This window comes from Chlamydomonas reinhardtii, chromosome 13 (assembly GCF_000002595.2).
Source record: "Chlamydomonas reinhardtii strain CC-503 cw92 mt+ chromosome 13, whole genome shotgun sequence".
NCBI classification, from domain to species: Eukaryota; Viridiplantae; Chlorophyta; class Chlorophyceae; order Chlamydomonadales; family Chlamydomonadaceae; genus Chlamydomonas; species Chlamydomonas reinhardtii.
Window position 1 is genome coordinate 3544668 of NC_057016.1, and position 13110 is coordinate 3557777.

General features: G+C 61.9%; 3 protein-coding genes across 3 annotated transcripts; 2 read left to right on the forward strand and 1 right to left on the reverse strand.

Moving 5' to 3' along the window:
* The first annotated feature begins 422 nt into the window (after nt 1-422).
* On the forward strand, nt 423-1934 carry CHLRE_13g588050v5 (uncharacterized protein). The gene is made up of 3 exons (XM_001693580.2): nt 423-701; nt 796-886; nt 1217-1934. Exons 1-3 carry the CDS (start codon nt 597-599, stop codon nt 1330-1332), a joined length of 312 nt encoding a protein of 103 aa, XP_001693632.1. The 5' UTR covers nt 423-596; the 3' UTR covers nt 1333-1934.
* A 48-nt stretch (nt 1935-1982) lies between these two features.
* CHLRE_13g588100v5 (uncharacterized protein) lies at nt 1983-7812 on the forward strand. The gene is made up of 10 exons (XM_001693581.2): nt 1983-2542; nt 2984-3058; nt 3395-3466; nt 3857-3907; nt 4356-4424; nt 4784-4825; nt 5587-5679; nt 5983-6088; nt 6705-6825; nt 7231-7812. The coding sequence occupies exons 1-10, from the start codon at nt 2450-2452 to the stop codon at nt 7349-7351; spliced, it is 843 nt and encodes a 280-aa protein (XP_001693633.1). The 5' UTR covers nt 1983-2449; the 3' UTR covers nt 7352-7812.
* A 95-nt stretch (nt 7813-7907) lies between these two features.
* On the reverse strand, nt 7908-12295 carry CHLRE_13g588150v5 (uncharacterized protein). Its single transcript, XM_043069706.1, has 4 exons — nt 12033-12295; nt 11412-11862; nt 10589-11149; nt 7908-10375 (listed from the first exon to the last, which is right to left on the reverse strand). Exons 2-4 carry the CDS (start codon nt 11618-11620, stop codon nt 9289-9291), a joined length of 1857 nt encoding a protein of 618 aa, XP_042917681.1. The 5' UTR covers nt 11621-11862; nt 12033-12295; the 3' UTR covers nt 7908-9288.
* Nucleotides 12296-13110: the final 815 nt, after the last annotated feature.

Below are 13110 nucleotides of genomic sequence, written 5' to 3' on the forward strand. Positions count from 1 at the left end.
CGGGTGACGGCGCCTGAGATGCTCCTGGGTCCGGGTTGAGCATACAGCGTGGACAGGCAAAGCAATAGGGCCCAGCCAAGTAGGGCAGCTGGCTCGGGCAGGTGCGGATTTGGCTGCGCCAGATGGGGGATTTGGCTGGGGCAGCTGGGGATTTCGCGGGGGGAGGTAGGGATTTTGCCGGGCCAGGTAGGGGATTCGGCCGGGGCATGTCGGGATTCGGCCGGGCCAGGTAGGGGATGCGGCCGGGCCGGCTGGGAAATGTCGCTGGGCCAGGTAAGAATATCTCGCGGCTCAGGATGTGTGCCCGGGGGACACCCCCGGAATTTGGCCGGGCGAGCGGTACTGCATCCCTCCGCCCCAATTGATCCTGATTGTCGTTCGTTAACCCCTTTTTTCCTCTTTTCTGCTCTGGACAGCAAGTTCAATCGCTCCTTGCAACGGTCAGGAGCGGTTCATGGTCTCATCTGTGTTTGTCCAGGTCATGAAGAACCGGCCCCACTCCAGTCCGCTTAATTTTGAATTGCCTCAATTGCCGTATATCTTGATAGCATACATGTAATCAGCTACATTCGCGACGAGTGTCCTAGCATTTTAGAATGTCAACTCTAGCTTCACCCCAAATTATCTATGTCTCCAACCTACCCTATGAGGCCACCAACGATGCAATTGAGGCTGCATTTGAAAAAGAAGGATTTGAAGTTGTAAGTGTTGTGACGGAGGGTCAATTGACGAAGGCAACGTTTCAGGCTTTGTGTATCAACACGTCCTTGTGATATAATTGCTCCGCTGTTGCAGGAGCACATTGAGTTGATAAAGAAGGGCTCCGGCACGCGCACGAAGGCCTGTGGCTTAGCCGCAGTGTCACTACCCAACGGACTCGAGCTTGGTGAGTCGGCTACGCCATACCCACACACGCCCGCGGGAGGGTTTGCAGCAAAGTCGGGGTTGGGCCCTGATAGCATGTGATGGCTCGGCGTCTTCGGGAGCTGGGACTGTCCCCTCTGTAACATCCGCATCCATACCCACACACGCCCGCTTCGTCTCGTACTCGAAGGCGGTGTCCCTGTGGGCGCGCACACTTACAAGTTGAGCAGTGCAGGCCCAGTTGTGCTTCCTGGCTACTGTACCTGGCGCTCGACCCAGTTCCTGCCATACCTCCAGCCGTGTCTGTGCCCCCTACCCCACCTGCCCACGCCGCCCCCATCTTTGGCTGCAGCTGACGTCTGCAAGAAGATGGACGGCAAAAGCTGCTTTGGGCGACCCATGATTGTGCGGCTCGACAAGTTCTGTGGAGATGACCTAGCCTACACGCCCAAGCCAGGCGCAGTGTAGCTGCGGGGTACATCGGCAAACCGACGGGCGCTGGTCTTGGCACTTGGCGCCCGCGAAGACAGCAAAACTGGCGAGGAGATCAGCACAGAGGATGTACTGCTCTTGTGCAGGCCATGCGAAGCGCATGTGGGGCAGTGCTGCAGGTCAGCTCGGCAAGGCCGGATGGAGGCGGCAGCCGCAGCCGGCAGCATTGGGGCGCTGCTGGAGTGCCGGCGTCTGGCGGCGACTTGGGAGTTGGGGGCTTGCGCGGTGGGCGCAACCTGCATCGCCACCGGTTCAGGTCCGGGATGCAGGCGAAGGGGAGAAGCGCACACGGAGGAGGAGTGGGCTGCCCTGCCATACCTGGCATTGCTGCCACATCCGGCCTGGGCGACGCAGCATCGGAGCAGCAGCCCCGGAGGCGACAGCACACGCAGCACCTTTATTCCTCGCGGCAGCACCCTGCGCCCAAGCTTGGCGTCAACGCGTTGACCCATGGCTGGCAGATGGGCACCGGGCTGGTGCTGTGGTGGCGGGGTGGCGGGGTGGCAGGGTGGCAGGGTGGCGGGGTGGCGCGGACTGAGGACGGCTGTCACGTAGGGGGGGGGGGGTAGCCGTTCATGGAGAAGGGGGGGGGGGGGCAAATTATGCGATGCCCCGCAATGGGCGCCAGCTGCTTTGGCGGCATTGGACTGCCGGATGGTGATTAGCTCACGCGGTACCTGCTGGTACCTAGTGTAAATCAATAGTCTTTGCGCTAACAAGCTTGACGAATGCTGCAGCGGCTGGCTGCCTTTGACTGGTGGTTTTGGCTACAAAGCTTAGAGCTTGTCAATACATTGCCCGGCGGTAGGCTGCTGCTGCTGCTCGGGCGCTGCAAGCATCCCCTGGGCCTGTGCTTCAAGACGACGTGCTTCTGACAAAGCCTGCGGCGAGCGGCTGCTGGTCACAGATATGAAGTCGCTTGTGGTGTTGGGGGAGTGGGTGTCGGGTTCCTGCCCCTTGCCATGTTCCATCACGAACGTGTCACCGTGTCATGCGATGGTACCCATAATTCTCCTCTAAATTACGGTGTATTTCTCCAGAACCCTTCATTCCGTCATTCACCCTTCACGTACAGTGTAAAGCAGCTAGACAAATGGGACAGGGTGCGTCTGCGAACAAGGATGCTGTGGCCCAAATGGCCAAGCAGAAGGTGGCGTACCAGCCTCCCCTGGGACCTCCCAACCCGGTAAGTGGTAGACTGAGTATGTAGCACGATGTCGCTGGGAGGAGGGACGGAAAAGATGCGGCAGAGGATGCAAGCACAACCACGAGAGAAGCCCGGCCGCTGCCGGTGTAGGACAGATTAGGGCTTATTTCAAACACAATTATCTGAAAGATATGTTACAGGGCCCAGATCACTTTGGCGTGCAAGTCGGAGGTTTTACCATCCCTTTCTCCGTCCCAGAAATAAACGTACATGTATCGATGCCAACATGCCAGTATGCATCATGTTTTGTTTGGCCGCATTTAGCCTCGGTTTGCTCGCCCGGGGGTTGGCACCTGGCACGCCCGCTTGCCGCACCACACTCTCCTCTTTCAGCCGCGCTCGTTTCCCCTTGGCCAGCTAGTCTCTCCATCCACCCCACCCTTATCGCATTTAATAAATCCAGTTGACTATCTTCTGCAGGCCAACCCCTTGGTCTACTTTGACATCAACCTGGGCCGCTACGGCGATGCCACTCCTCTCGGCCGCATTGTGATGGTGGGTGGGGCAGCCGAGCATTGCCGGGAGGGCTGGAAGGCCGGGTTGGGAGGCAGCAGAGGGCATTGGGGCATGGTGCAGCGCTCGCAGGCCGGCATGTACATGGAAAGGGAACCATGGGCTAGTTGCACGGAGGCGCCAGTCACGCCCCTGGCACGGCTGCGCGTGTGTCTGCTGCTCTGGCAGGACGTGCACTGCCTCAGTGCGTCATCTCTCATCCTGAACACGCCTCGGCCCGTCTCCGCCTTCCCCCATATCTACACATCTAGGCGATGCCGCTTTCTTTGGGGCCACGCAACACTGTAATTCTTGTCGTCCTTCCTCAACGAAGCGCAGGAGCTGAAGGCGGACGTGACCCCCAAGACTGCGGAGAACTTCCGCCAGCTGTGTCTGCGCGAGGCGGGCAAGGTGTGTGAGGGCTCGGAGCCTCGGACCGGGCCGCCGTACGTACCTCGAAGTCGTACATCCAGCATGCCACAGTCTAGAAGCAAAGCGTCAGGCGTCCGTGGTCACGCGTGGGAGCACGCGTGGGCACACGGCCGGGGGGTGGTCCCTCACCGGACGGCCCCGTCAGGAGCATCACGAGCATGCGGCCAGACGCACCCAGCAGGGCTGAAAAGAGCACACTTGCGCCGCCGCAACGGGCGGGAGGGCTGATTGCGCAGCGGACAGCGGAGTGCTAGAGAGCCGAGGCTGGTGGCGACTGAGGGTGTCCGTCGCTCCCTGGCTGACTCTTGCTCGCTCATGCCCTTGCTCACACACGCGCTCACACACTAGCTCTTGCTCCGTGCGCTGCAGGGCTACAAGGCCAGCCGCTTCCACCGCGTCATCCCCTCCTTCATGTGCCAGGTAGGCGTAGGCGGTCGCGAGCCTCATGAGTCATGACCTGGGAGTGAGGGGTTGCGCGGAGACGCGAATCACTCGTGACCCAAGCGTGTGAGGTAGCCTCCGGGGCAGGGAGCGCAGGCAGGGCGCGAGCACGACGCCGACGAGCACGCTCGGGTAGCAACTCCTTTGGGGGCGCCGGGGCCCGGGGGCTTGGGAGCGGGGTGCAGGAGCCACGGGGTTAGGCCGGGACGAAAGTCAAGCGGGTGTCAGGGCCGCGTGGTAATGTGCGGACATGTCGCTTGAGCGAGGTGGTCGCGGTCGTGCGCGCGGGTGCGGGGGCGTGCTTGCATGCGGGCCCCGTAATGCAGAAGCCTGAACCGTGCCCTTCTGGGCCGTGCCACTGCCCCTATTGCCAATCACCATCATCACGTGTTGTCAAACCGCACCCTTGGCTTGGTCGTGTGCACAGGGTGGTGACTTCACTCGGGACAACGGCACGGGCGGTGTCAGCATCTACGGCGCCCGCTTTGAGGACGAGGTGGGGCGCTGAGTGTTGGAAATTGAAGGTGGAGACTTGGGCGGATCTTCGGGAGTTCGGGGGAATATGGGAAACGGGAGGGACAATCGCAGGGGAGACAGGTGTATGCTGTATGTGTGTGTAATTATGGTCATGGCTGGGCGAAGAGCCGGTGCGTGGGTGGGCCGTGGGTCCGGACAGCAACTGCCTGAGTATCATTGCTGCCAGACACGAAACTAATGATGTTGTCAACGGTTACAGCGCTTCCTGTCCAGTGTCCACCCATCACCGTCGTCTCAGCCCCCAGCACACGCGGTCACGCGGCCCCGCTCACAAGCTCATCCCCGTCACCCCCACCCCACCCCACCGCCGCGCTGCAGAACTTCAGGCTGTCGCACCTGGGCCCCGGCGTGCTGTCCATGGTGAGTGAGCGAGTGCGCGTGATGGGCTGGGGTCCGGTCGGGCATTGGCTGCACGAATAAGGACGTTTCCATGGAGGTTTCCAAGTTGAAGGATGCGGAAGGACGCTGGTTTCGATTTATCGCCTTGCGGCTGCGGGTTCGGTCTGGCGTCCGTAGCGAGCAACGTGGCGGGGTATGTCAGCAAAGGACGCTTAAACAACTCGCTTTGGCAGGTCAGCCCTCCCAGTCGAGACCGACTATGAGGTTCTTACTTGGTAGCTCAACAGCGCTCGATTCTAGCTCGCGACTGAGGCAACCCACCTTTAGCAGCAACCACAAATATCCGAAAGATCCATTACTTTTGTCACAATAAGTTGGGGTCTGAGGTGGTTTGCGATGGAAGTGGAACGTCAACGGCTCGCGGCTGAGTCGGCCCCACCTGGCTGCTGGGCCTACCTTACAAGGAAGTTACACACAGCACCCGCTCCATTGTTTTGGATTGTTAATACTGTAATTCATCTGCTGGTGCTTGAGGACATTGCGAAACTCCGCGAAGTCGCACATCATTAACTGCATTATTAGTGCTGGGGCACCGAGTCTTCGACTACAGAGTCAAGTCGCCTAGCGTTTCAAAGCGCACTGTGTCTATCCAGTGTGCGGGCGCGACTATGGCTCGATCACGAAGCCACGCTCCGACAGGCCACCTGTGTGGGCCCCTCTGCCGCTTGTTCACCCCTGATCTTACCCAGCCCATCCCCGCACTCGCGTCCCAACCCCCGTAGGCCAACGCCGGCCCCAACACCAACGGCTCCCAGTTCTTCCTGTGCACCTCCCAGACCCCCTGGCTCAACGGCAAGCACGTGGTCTTCGGCCAGGTGATCATGGGACCTGCCGATTGGAACAAGCCCTACAGGCGTTTGGTGTGCCACGGGAGGAGCATTGCTCCGGGGCACGTAGGTGCATGCTCAGACGCGTGTGCGCACGGTACGCACAACCAGTACGAGGAGCAGGTATAGGCGGCCACACGTGCATTGGCGCCCAGCAGGCGCAGTGTGGTGAGCCGTTGGGTAGAGGGACCTACCGCCGCCGCTGCCCGGCTGCCGTGGTCACCGAACCGCCACCGCCTGCATGTCTGCAACCACAGTCGAACACTGCCTAATGATACTGATGTGCCGCAGGTGGTTGAGGGTTACGAGGTGGTCAAGGCCATTGAGACGTGCGGCAGCCGCAGCGGAGAGACGGCCTTCGACGTGATGGTGGCGGACTGCGGCGAGCTGCCCGCGGGTGAGGGAGGGGGGGGGGTTGTAAATACCAGCCCAAACTAAACCAAAGCCAACGAAAACGGGAGTGCAGACAGAGGCGTTAGTTGCGAGCGATAATACTTATGGGGGGGTATGTGCCCGAGCCCACACGTATTAGGGGGCGGCTGGGGCAGGGTCAGGGGCAGGGACAGGGGCCGGGGCGGGGCAGCAGGGGCAGCGGCCGGGGCCGGGGCGGGGGTGGGGATGGGGGCCGGGACCGGGGCCGGGGCCAGGGCCAGGGCCGGAGCCAGGGCGGGGGTGGGATGGGGGCCGGGGCGTGGGCAGGGGCCGGGGCCGGGGCAGGTAGGGCGGGGAGGAGGCGTGGGCGGGGGTCTGGCAGGTAGGGTTGGAGCCTTGGTTGGGCTGGGGGGCGGGGGGTGGCCTCGAATTGGTGTATTACTTGTGCGCGTTGGGCGGGTGCTGAGCAGGACCAGCTGGCAGCCACCTGCCAGGATCATGGCTGGATGCTACCATGGATGCTACCATGGCTTGTGCTGGCTCAAGACGAAGCCGTACGAACTATGCATATGCATGCAGTGAGGATTTCTTGGCATTCGTAAAATGGTGCCTTGATATACGGCCGCCTGCGCATGCTGCAGGTGCCGCCCGGGCCGCCGCCCCCCGCCAGAAGTCCGCAGGTGCCGCGGCTGCTTCCGTCGCCTCCGTTCGCTCCTTCGGCACTGCAGCCGCAGTGCGCCCCTTCGCCGCCGGCATCAGCAGGTGCGCATGTGCGCGTGTGCGCGTATGCATGTGTGTATGCGCACGTCTCCATCCGGGCCTGCGCGAGGGTCCCTGTGCCGGGTGTATCTCTGCTGGCTGCTGGCTGGGAGTGTCATGAGTTTGCTTTCCCTTGGTCACAAACCCCATCACATGCTGCGTGGCCATCACCGCTGCGCTTATCTCGCGTAATTGTCGTCTACGTTAGTTCCAACCACGACAACCGCCTGCACCAACCCATTACACACACGTTGGATTGCTTGTGCTCTTCAAAACACACACACACATGCACGCACGCGCGCGCGCGCACGCACACACACACATACACACACACACACACACACACACACACACACACACACACACACACACACACACGCACGCACACACACGCACGCACGCACACAGGCCTGCTGTTGCTCCCCAGCGCGCCGCCCCGCTGCGCGCCGTGGCCCCCGTCCGCGCCGCCGCAGCCCACGCCGCCGTCGCCCGCTCGGCCCTGCGCGCGGCCCGTGTGCTGGCGCTGTAACGTCGCCAAGGCACATAACTGGCACGTGCGCAGAAGGAGCCCCGAGGAGAGCTTACGTGAGCCAAGGCGGCGCCGCCAAGGCTAGTCGTAGGCTCTTATTTTGTCGGACAATTTTAAAGGCCTGGGGGACGCCAGTGCACGAGGCGTGGATAGGGATGTAGGGATTCGGTAGCAGTGGGCAGTATGCGGAAGTCGGGCCGGCTCGTGATAGGTTGATCCTGTCTTAGCGCTAGCCATCTAACACCGTCCTGAGTGGTCGTCTGTCCTAGGCGCAAACTCAACACACTGCTTCGGCGTGTGGGGACGCCGCGTTGGCGAGAGCCACGGATGGTGCTGATACCGTGGAAGCATGGCGCACCCGCGGAGGGCACTGTAACGCGGCAAGTGTGACTCAGATGCCCCCAGTAAGCTGGACGGTGACACTCAGCTGGTGTGGGTGCGCTGTAACTGCTTCTGGATTGGCATATCTCCCTCGTTCTGTGGTGCCGATTTCACGTCCCTGGCTATGTGTGCTGCTATCATCAGAGCATTGATCGGAATTCAGGGCACATATGCCTTGCACGTAATGTTACAGTTGTCTCTTGGCCCCGTCTCAGCCTCGCAAATACTTATGGCAGTTTGCCCCGACCCAGCAAGACGTTTCTCAGCCTTCGCTGCGCTCCGCGCGCTATCGAAGTTCTGGCCCCACACCTTGAAGCCAACCCAAGCGTCACCCTTTCCCATTCCAATCCTGGATGTGAAGCCATACCTCCTCCCACATCCGTCCTATTATGGTGATTCGAATCCCAGTGAAAGGAATGGCTATCGCTCCCTCCCAGGACCCTTGGCATACATTCACTCATAATCGTTGCCTAATGCGCTCACTAAAACAGATCTCACTTGCCCACGCCTAGCCTCACGCATGCCCGTTCGACCCCACCGCGGGACATCCTGCAGTGTGTCAGACCAATCCCACTCCCATCATCTCATGCACATATCAGCCTGCGATTGGCGGCGACAGCACACGTGGCGCCTCTCGGGGCACAGTCTCCCGTACAGCTCAAGGAAAAGAAAGTTCCTATTCGTGTTTCTGACATCACAAACCCCACGCCCCTAACTCTCCCCATCCAAAGCAGCAAGAACCTGCCTCCATACTTGTGTCTGTGGATTGCATCACTCGTGTCTGCTCGCTTTATCTGCAGCAGTACCTAGGATCTTCAAGCGCTTCTCCTGGCCTGCTGTCACTCTCTCCTCACTCTCTAGCCGCCACGGCAATAGTAGGCATGGCAAAACTGGGTGGAGCCACAAATCGAGGACATCTTTTGAGCCTCGGGGCTTGTACTTGAAAGATAAACAACCATACTTTGACAATACATGCAAGGGCATACTCAAACAAAACACCACGGCACCAGGGTAATGAGACTGATGAGAATGAACGTCAATGGAGTCTGGCCCAATCAACAGCAGGCAAAGAATGCTCACTCGGCTACCCCAGCTAGCCTCCATCCTTGCCTACTGATACAGGTCGTTGCTTCCTGCCCGCAGGCTTGCGTGGATATCTTCACGCAACTTCCATCTTCATCCCCTAGTAGAATTGCAGTGCTACACAAGCGCACGGGGCTAACGCACCGGCGGCCATCAATCCATTGCGCGCCACACACAAACACGTGACGCGTGTGCGCGCCTAACAAAGCAGGCGGGCCTAAACTAGTGGGGCCCTCCCGGCACCCATTTGCTTCTACTGGAACCGCGTCAATCAGGTGGTTGGTGCATCGACCACACAACCAACCAGCTGACAATTAATGCCCCTCACCCTCCTCGCCCTCGACAACAGGCATAGCTCGCTTTGGCGACCGCCGCTGCTTCACGCACCGACGCTGCTGACGCTGACGCCACTGCTGCAAGCGCTCACGCCGCTGCTTCACGCACACTCGCCGTAATGCCGGCGCCGCTTCCTTTCAAGCGCTGGAGCCGAAGCACATGTTCGCCACCTCCATGAACCGCTCCTCGCTCAACGACACACCCGACAGCAGCCGAGCCGCCCACGCCTCGTCCGCCAAGGCAAAGTCCTCCGCACGCTTCAGCACCAGGTGCCCCGCAATCTCAAACGATGCCGGGTTCACGCCCGTGTCCAGGAGCTCCTCGGGCACCTCGCCCGCCGCCTGGCGCTCGGCGTAGCACTGCGGGAACAGGAAAACGCGGCGGCCGCCGTCCGACGCGATGATGTTGAACGGCTGGTTGGCCGCCTGCATGGCGTCGGCGGCGCGCGCCACCACCGCCGCCACCGCCTCCAGCGCGGCGCCAGCCTCCGCCTCCACCACGAAGGAGCGGACGGGGTAGCCCACCAGGCGTGACACGCGCACGCTGCCGGCGGAGCCGGCGCCGGCAACCTCCTCCGCGCCGCGCTTGCGCGGCTGCTGGGAGGCCGCGAGGGGGCGCGCCAGCGCGCCGGGGAGCGGGCAGGTGGGCGCGCGCTCGCAGGGCAGCGCGGCGGGCAGGTGGTAAGCGTGGAAGTGCAGGTGGTTGATGGTGGCGAAGGCGCCCAGGCTGTTGTAGCCCACGCGGAAGGCGCCGCTGCCGCTGCGGCTGCTGCTACTGCCGCCCAGCTCGGCTGCGAACTGCAGCGCGAGCAGCGCTGTGTCGGGCGTGAGGGCCTGGGGCAGGCAGTCCAGCACGCGCGGCACCAGCAGCACGTGGCAGTGGTCGATGGGCGACACATTGATCAGAACCAGGTTGGGACTGCCGCTGACCGGGTTGGACGCCAGCAGCGCGCTCTTCGCCATCGGCGCCGACGGCAGCAGCAGCCGCGGAGCGGCTGTAGCAGTGGCGCTGGTGGCAGAGGCTGTCGCATCAGCCTGGAAGGCGAAGAGCACCTCGCCCATGGCGGCCTTGTTGAAGTGGAAGCGGGCGGGGTCGAAGGGCTGCATGACGCGGTCAGCGGAGAACTCGGTGGGCCGCTTCTTGGTGGCACGGCCCTCGTTCAGCTGCGCCACGAAACCGGCCGGGCCGGGCAGCACGCGCGTCTCGCACTGAGACACGTCGTACCTGTGCATGGTAAGAAGCGAGGGGGCGGGCGTGGCAATTGAGCGCGGGTGCGTTTTGGATTGGCGGCAAAACGGCTGATCAGTAGCAGGAAAAAGTCCCGCCGTAACGTGTCATGCTAACCAAATGCACCAAGTGAAGATAAGCTGCACAAGTCCAATCAATAACGCCCCGCAAACACCATGCAATCTCCCATGCAGACGCCCATGCACCCACCTGAACATGCCGCGGTCAGCGCGGTCCTCCCACAGCGCCATCACCACCCCCTCCAGCAGGCTGCGTCCAGGCACCTCTGCGCCGCCAATGTCGGCAGCAGCTTTAGCAGCAGAGACAGCAGTAGCAGCGGCGGCGGCGCCGGCGCCGCCGCGGCGCGCCATGCGGACGAACTCGACGTCGCTGGCGTGGCGGCGCGGCGCTTGGTGGTGGCCGGGGTGGCGGGGGTGCAGGCCGGCGGCCTTGTGGGGGGAGGAGGCCGCCAGTGTCACCACAGCGTCCACGTCCACGTCCACGTCAGCGCCCTCATCCATGGACGGCACCACGCCGGCCGAAGACGCCAGCGGCGAGCTGGCGCCGCTGCCGCTACCGACGTCAATGCCGCTGATGGCGAGCGGCAGGTCGTTGAAGGAGTAGCCATGCAGATCGGCGTCGGGCACATCCTCCACGGCCGGGGAGGCGCAGTCGGAGGAGCCGGTGCCGGCGCAGCAGGGGGAGTCGCTGCCGGGCACGCCAAGCCCGTACTCCGGCAGGGCCAAGCCGGTGGGCGGCGGCGAATCGCACCTGTTGTGGAAATCGTAACAAAGATGGCGTCAAGGAGCAAGCCGGATGAGGTGAGTGTGCTGAGGCGGGGCAGGTATGGGAAGGCGAGGGAACCACGAAACCCGCGAAACTGAACGAATCCGGGGCGGGGGGGGGGGGCAGCGCTGAAGTCGGGTCCAACCGTGGGTGATCCGAAACGCACCAACCAAGGCGCGGCGTCTGTCACTGCAACTACGGCACTCGCTACCACTAAGCCCTTGGCCATCATCGCAGCCATTCTCACCTGGCCTCCGCGAAGTAGTCGGGAACCGCGGGCATGGAGTCGATACGCGCCAGCTTGGCCACGGGCGCGACCATGCCAAGGGCGGAATCGACCCAAACGCCAGTAGCCGGGAAAGCATACACAGGCACATGCGCCTCCAGGCAGGAGGCCACCGTGGCAGGCGCCGAGGCCGGCGCAGGCTGGCGAAGCAGCGCCTGAAGAGAATCCATTGTGTCCGCGGCGACGAGCGAGGCGATGTTGATCGACGAAAAGCTCCTAAAAGTTTCGTGAGCGAATACTAAGTTTCTAGGCTAGAGTTGCTAAAGGCTAGATGATACTAGCCGTCGACGTCGCTGCCGGTGTCCTGGCGCGGGGTCGACACACGCTGCTGGCTGTCCAACAGCCGCAGGCGCTCGCGCGGTGTGTTGCGCGAGGAAGGTTACTGGCCACCGCCCGCCTTGCTCAGAGCGTCCTGCATGAATACGTGTATCATTTGGAAGGATCAGAATCGGCAGGTGTTCGACTGACCACTATTACGGATTTGACGCGCCACAAGTGCTCTCACGCAGCAGTGCCCTTCCATCCAAGGCCCGACCCCGACAGTATGATCACATATATAGCGGTAACAAAACAAGGCCTTACCTTGGGCTTGCCACCGCACGAGGGGGCTGCACCACGGCCACCGGAGCACCGATTGGCGGTCGCAGGCTGCGACGCAGCCGACTGAACGCGGGCTGCCTCAGAGAACGCCGTTTTTACCGGCTCACGCAAATGCATGAAGAAGTTGGGAGAAAGTAGCCGCACAAGCCATTCAATTTACGCGAGGTCGCTTTGTCGCACTCTCAGGTAATGCAGCTCGAGCAAGCGTGGCAGATAATACAGACAAAGTTTGGAAGCTGTGTCGCGACAGATGACCAATTCATGGCTTCAGTCGCCTCTTGACTTGTGAGCGCCACGATTGAATTGGTCGTACGATTCGGTCGCATATGTCGTTTCACTCGCATGCGCCACACTGCTAGTCGCTATCCACATCAATTTACCATGAGATCACAGCGCACCAAGTCCGGGCGCGCGCGGTCACCGGCCTCAGGACTGTCGGTCGCTGGCATAATCGAGCTCCACGTTGCGCAGCGAGTCGGCCAGTCGGCCTGCGCGCACGCGTTCATCAAAACCCTAGTAACTCAACACAGCCACAAGCCGCAAAGTCAACGCAGCCTGATCGCTCTGCTTGGCCCTCCGTTGAAACGCGTAACCCGCCCCCCCGAGCCAGGAGAAGATGAAAAGGCCGTGGACAATTAAGTCTGAGGCTGAGAATGCTTCTTTCAATTACGCACCTGCTTGCGCCTGCTCCCTTGCCTTCCAGGCCCATGATTCACCTCCCCGCCCATCCAGCTCCTGCAGCGCGAGTGGGGATGAAGGGCTAGGTGCCGTGCAGCATTGCCATCAGCGGGGGGGCTTCCCTGATTGCCGTGTAGGGTATCACACACGCAGCGGGCTGCGCCTTGCTAGCAACCGTGGCCGCTCATTCCGAACGCCGCTGATGGACTCCTCATGAACGGGCCGCGCCCGGCAGCCGTGCATGCCTGCATGGCCAGGGGATCGCCTGACCCTGCGGGTTCCGATTGCTGTGTGCCGGCGTGCGCCAGGGGTGTACTCAAGCCGTGTCCTTCTAAGGGGGGCCATCCGGTGGGTCCATGGGGACCATGAATGCTTACAACCA

Coding starts and splice junctions, on each gene's coding strand:
- CHLRE_13g588150v5 (XM_043069706.1), bottom strand. CDS start 11,620: ATGGATTCTCTTCAGGCGCTGCTTCGCCAGCCTGCGCCGGCCTCGGCG. Junction 11,150..11,411: donor GACTACTTCGCGGAGGCCAG/GTGAGAATGGCT, acceptor TTTCCACAACAG/GTGCGATTCGCCGCCGCCCA. Junction 10,376..10,588: donor GCTGACCGCGGCATGTTCAG/GTGGGTGCATGG, acceptor TACCATGCACAG/GTACGACGTGTCTCAGTGCG.
- CHLRE_13g588100v5 (XM_001693581.2), top strand. CDS start 2,450: ATGGGACAGGGTGCGTCTGCGAACAAGGATGCTGTGGCCCAAATGGCC. Junction 6,089..6,704: donor CTGCGGCGAGCTGCCCGCGG/GTGAGGGAGGGG, acceptor CGCATGCTGCAG/GTGCCGCCCGGGCCGCCGCC. Junction 6,826..7,230: donor TTCGCCGCCGGCATCAGCAG/GTGCGCATGTGC, acceptor GCACGCACACAG/GCCTGCTGTTGCTCCCCAGC.
- CHLRE_13g588050v5 (XM_001693580.2), top strand. CDS start 597: ATGTCAACTCTAGCTTCACCCCAAATTATCTATGTCTCCAACCTACCC. Junction 702..795: donor AAAAAGAAGGATTTGAAGTT/GTAAGTGTTGTG, acceptor CCGCTGTTGCAG/GAGCACATTGAGTTGATAAA. Junction 887..1,216: donor ACCCAACGGACTCGAGCTTG/GTGAGTCGGCTA, acceptor CTTTGGCTGCAG/CTGACGTCTGCAAGAAGATG.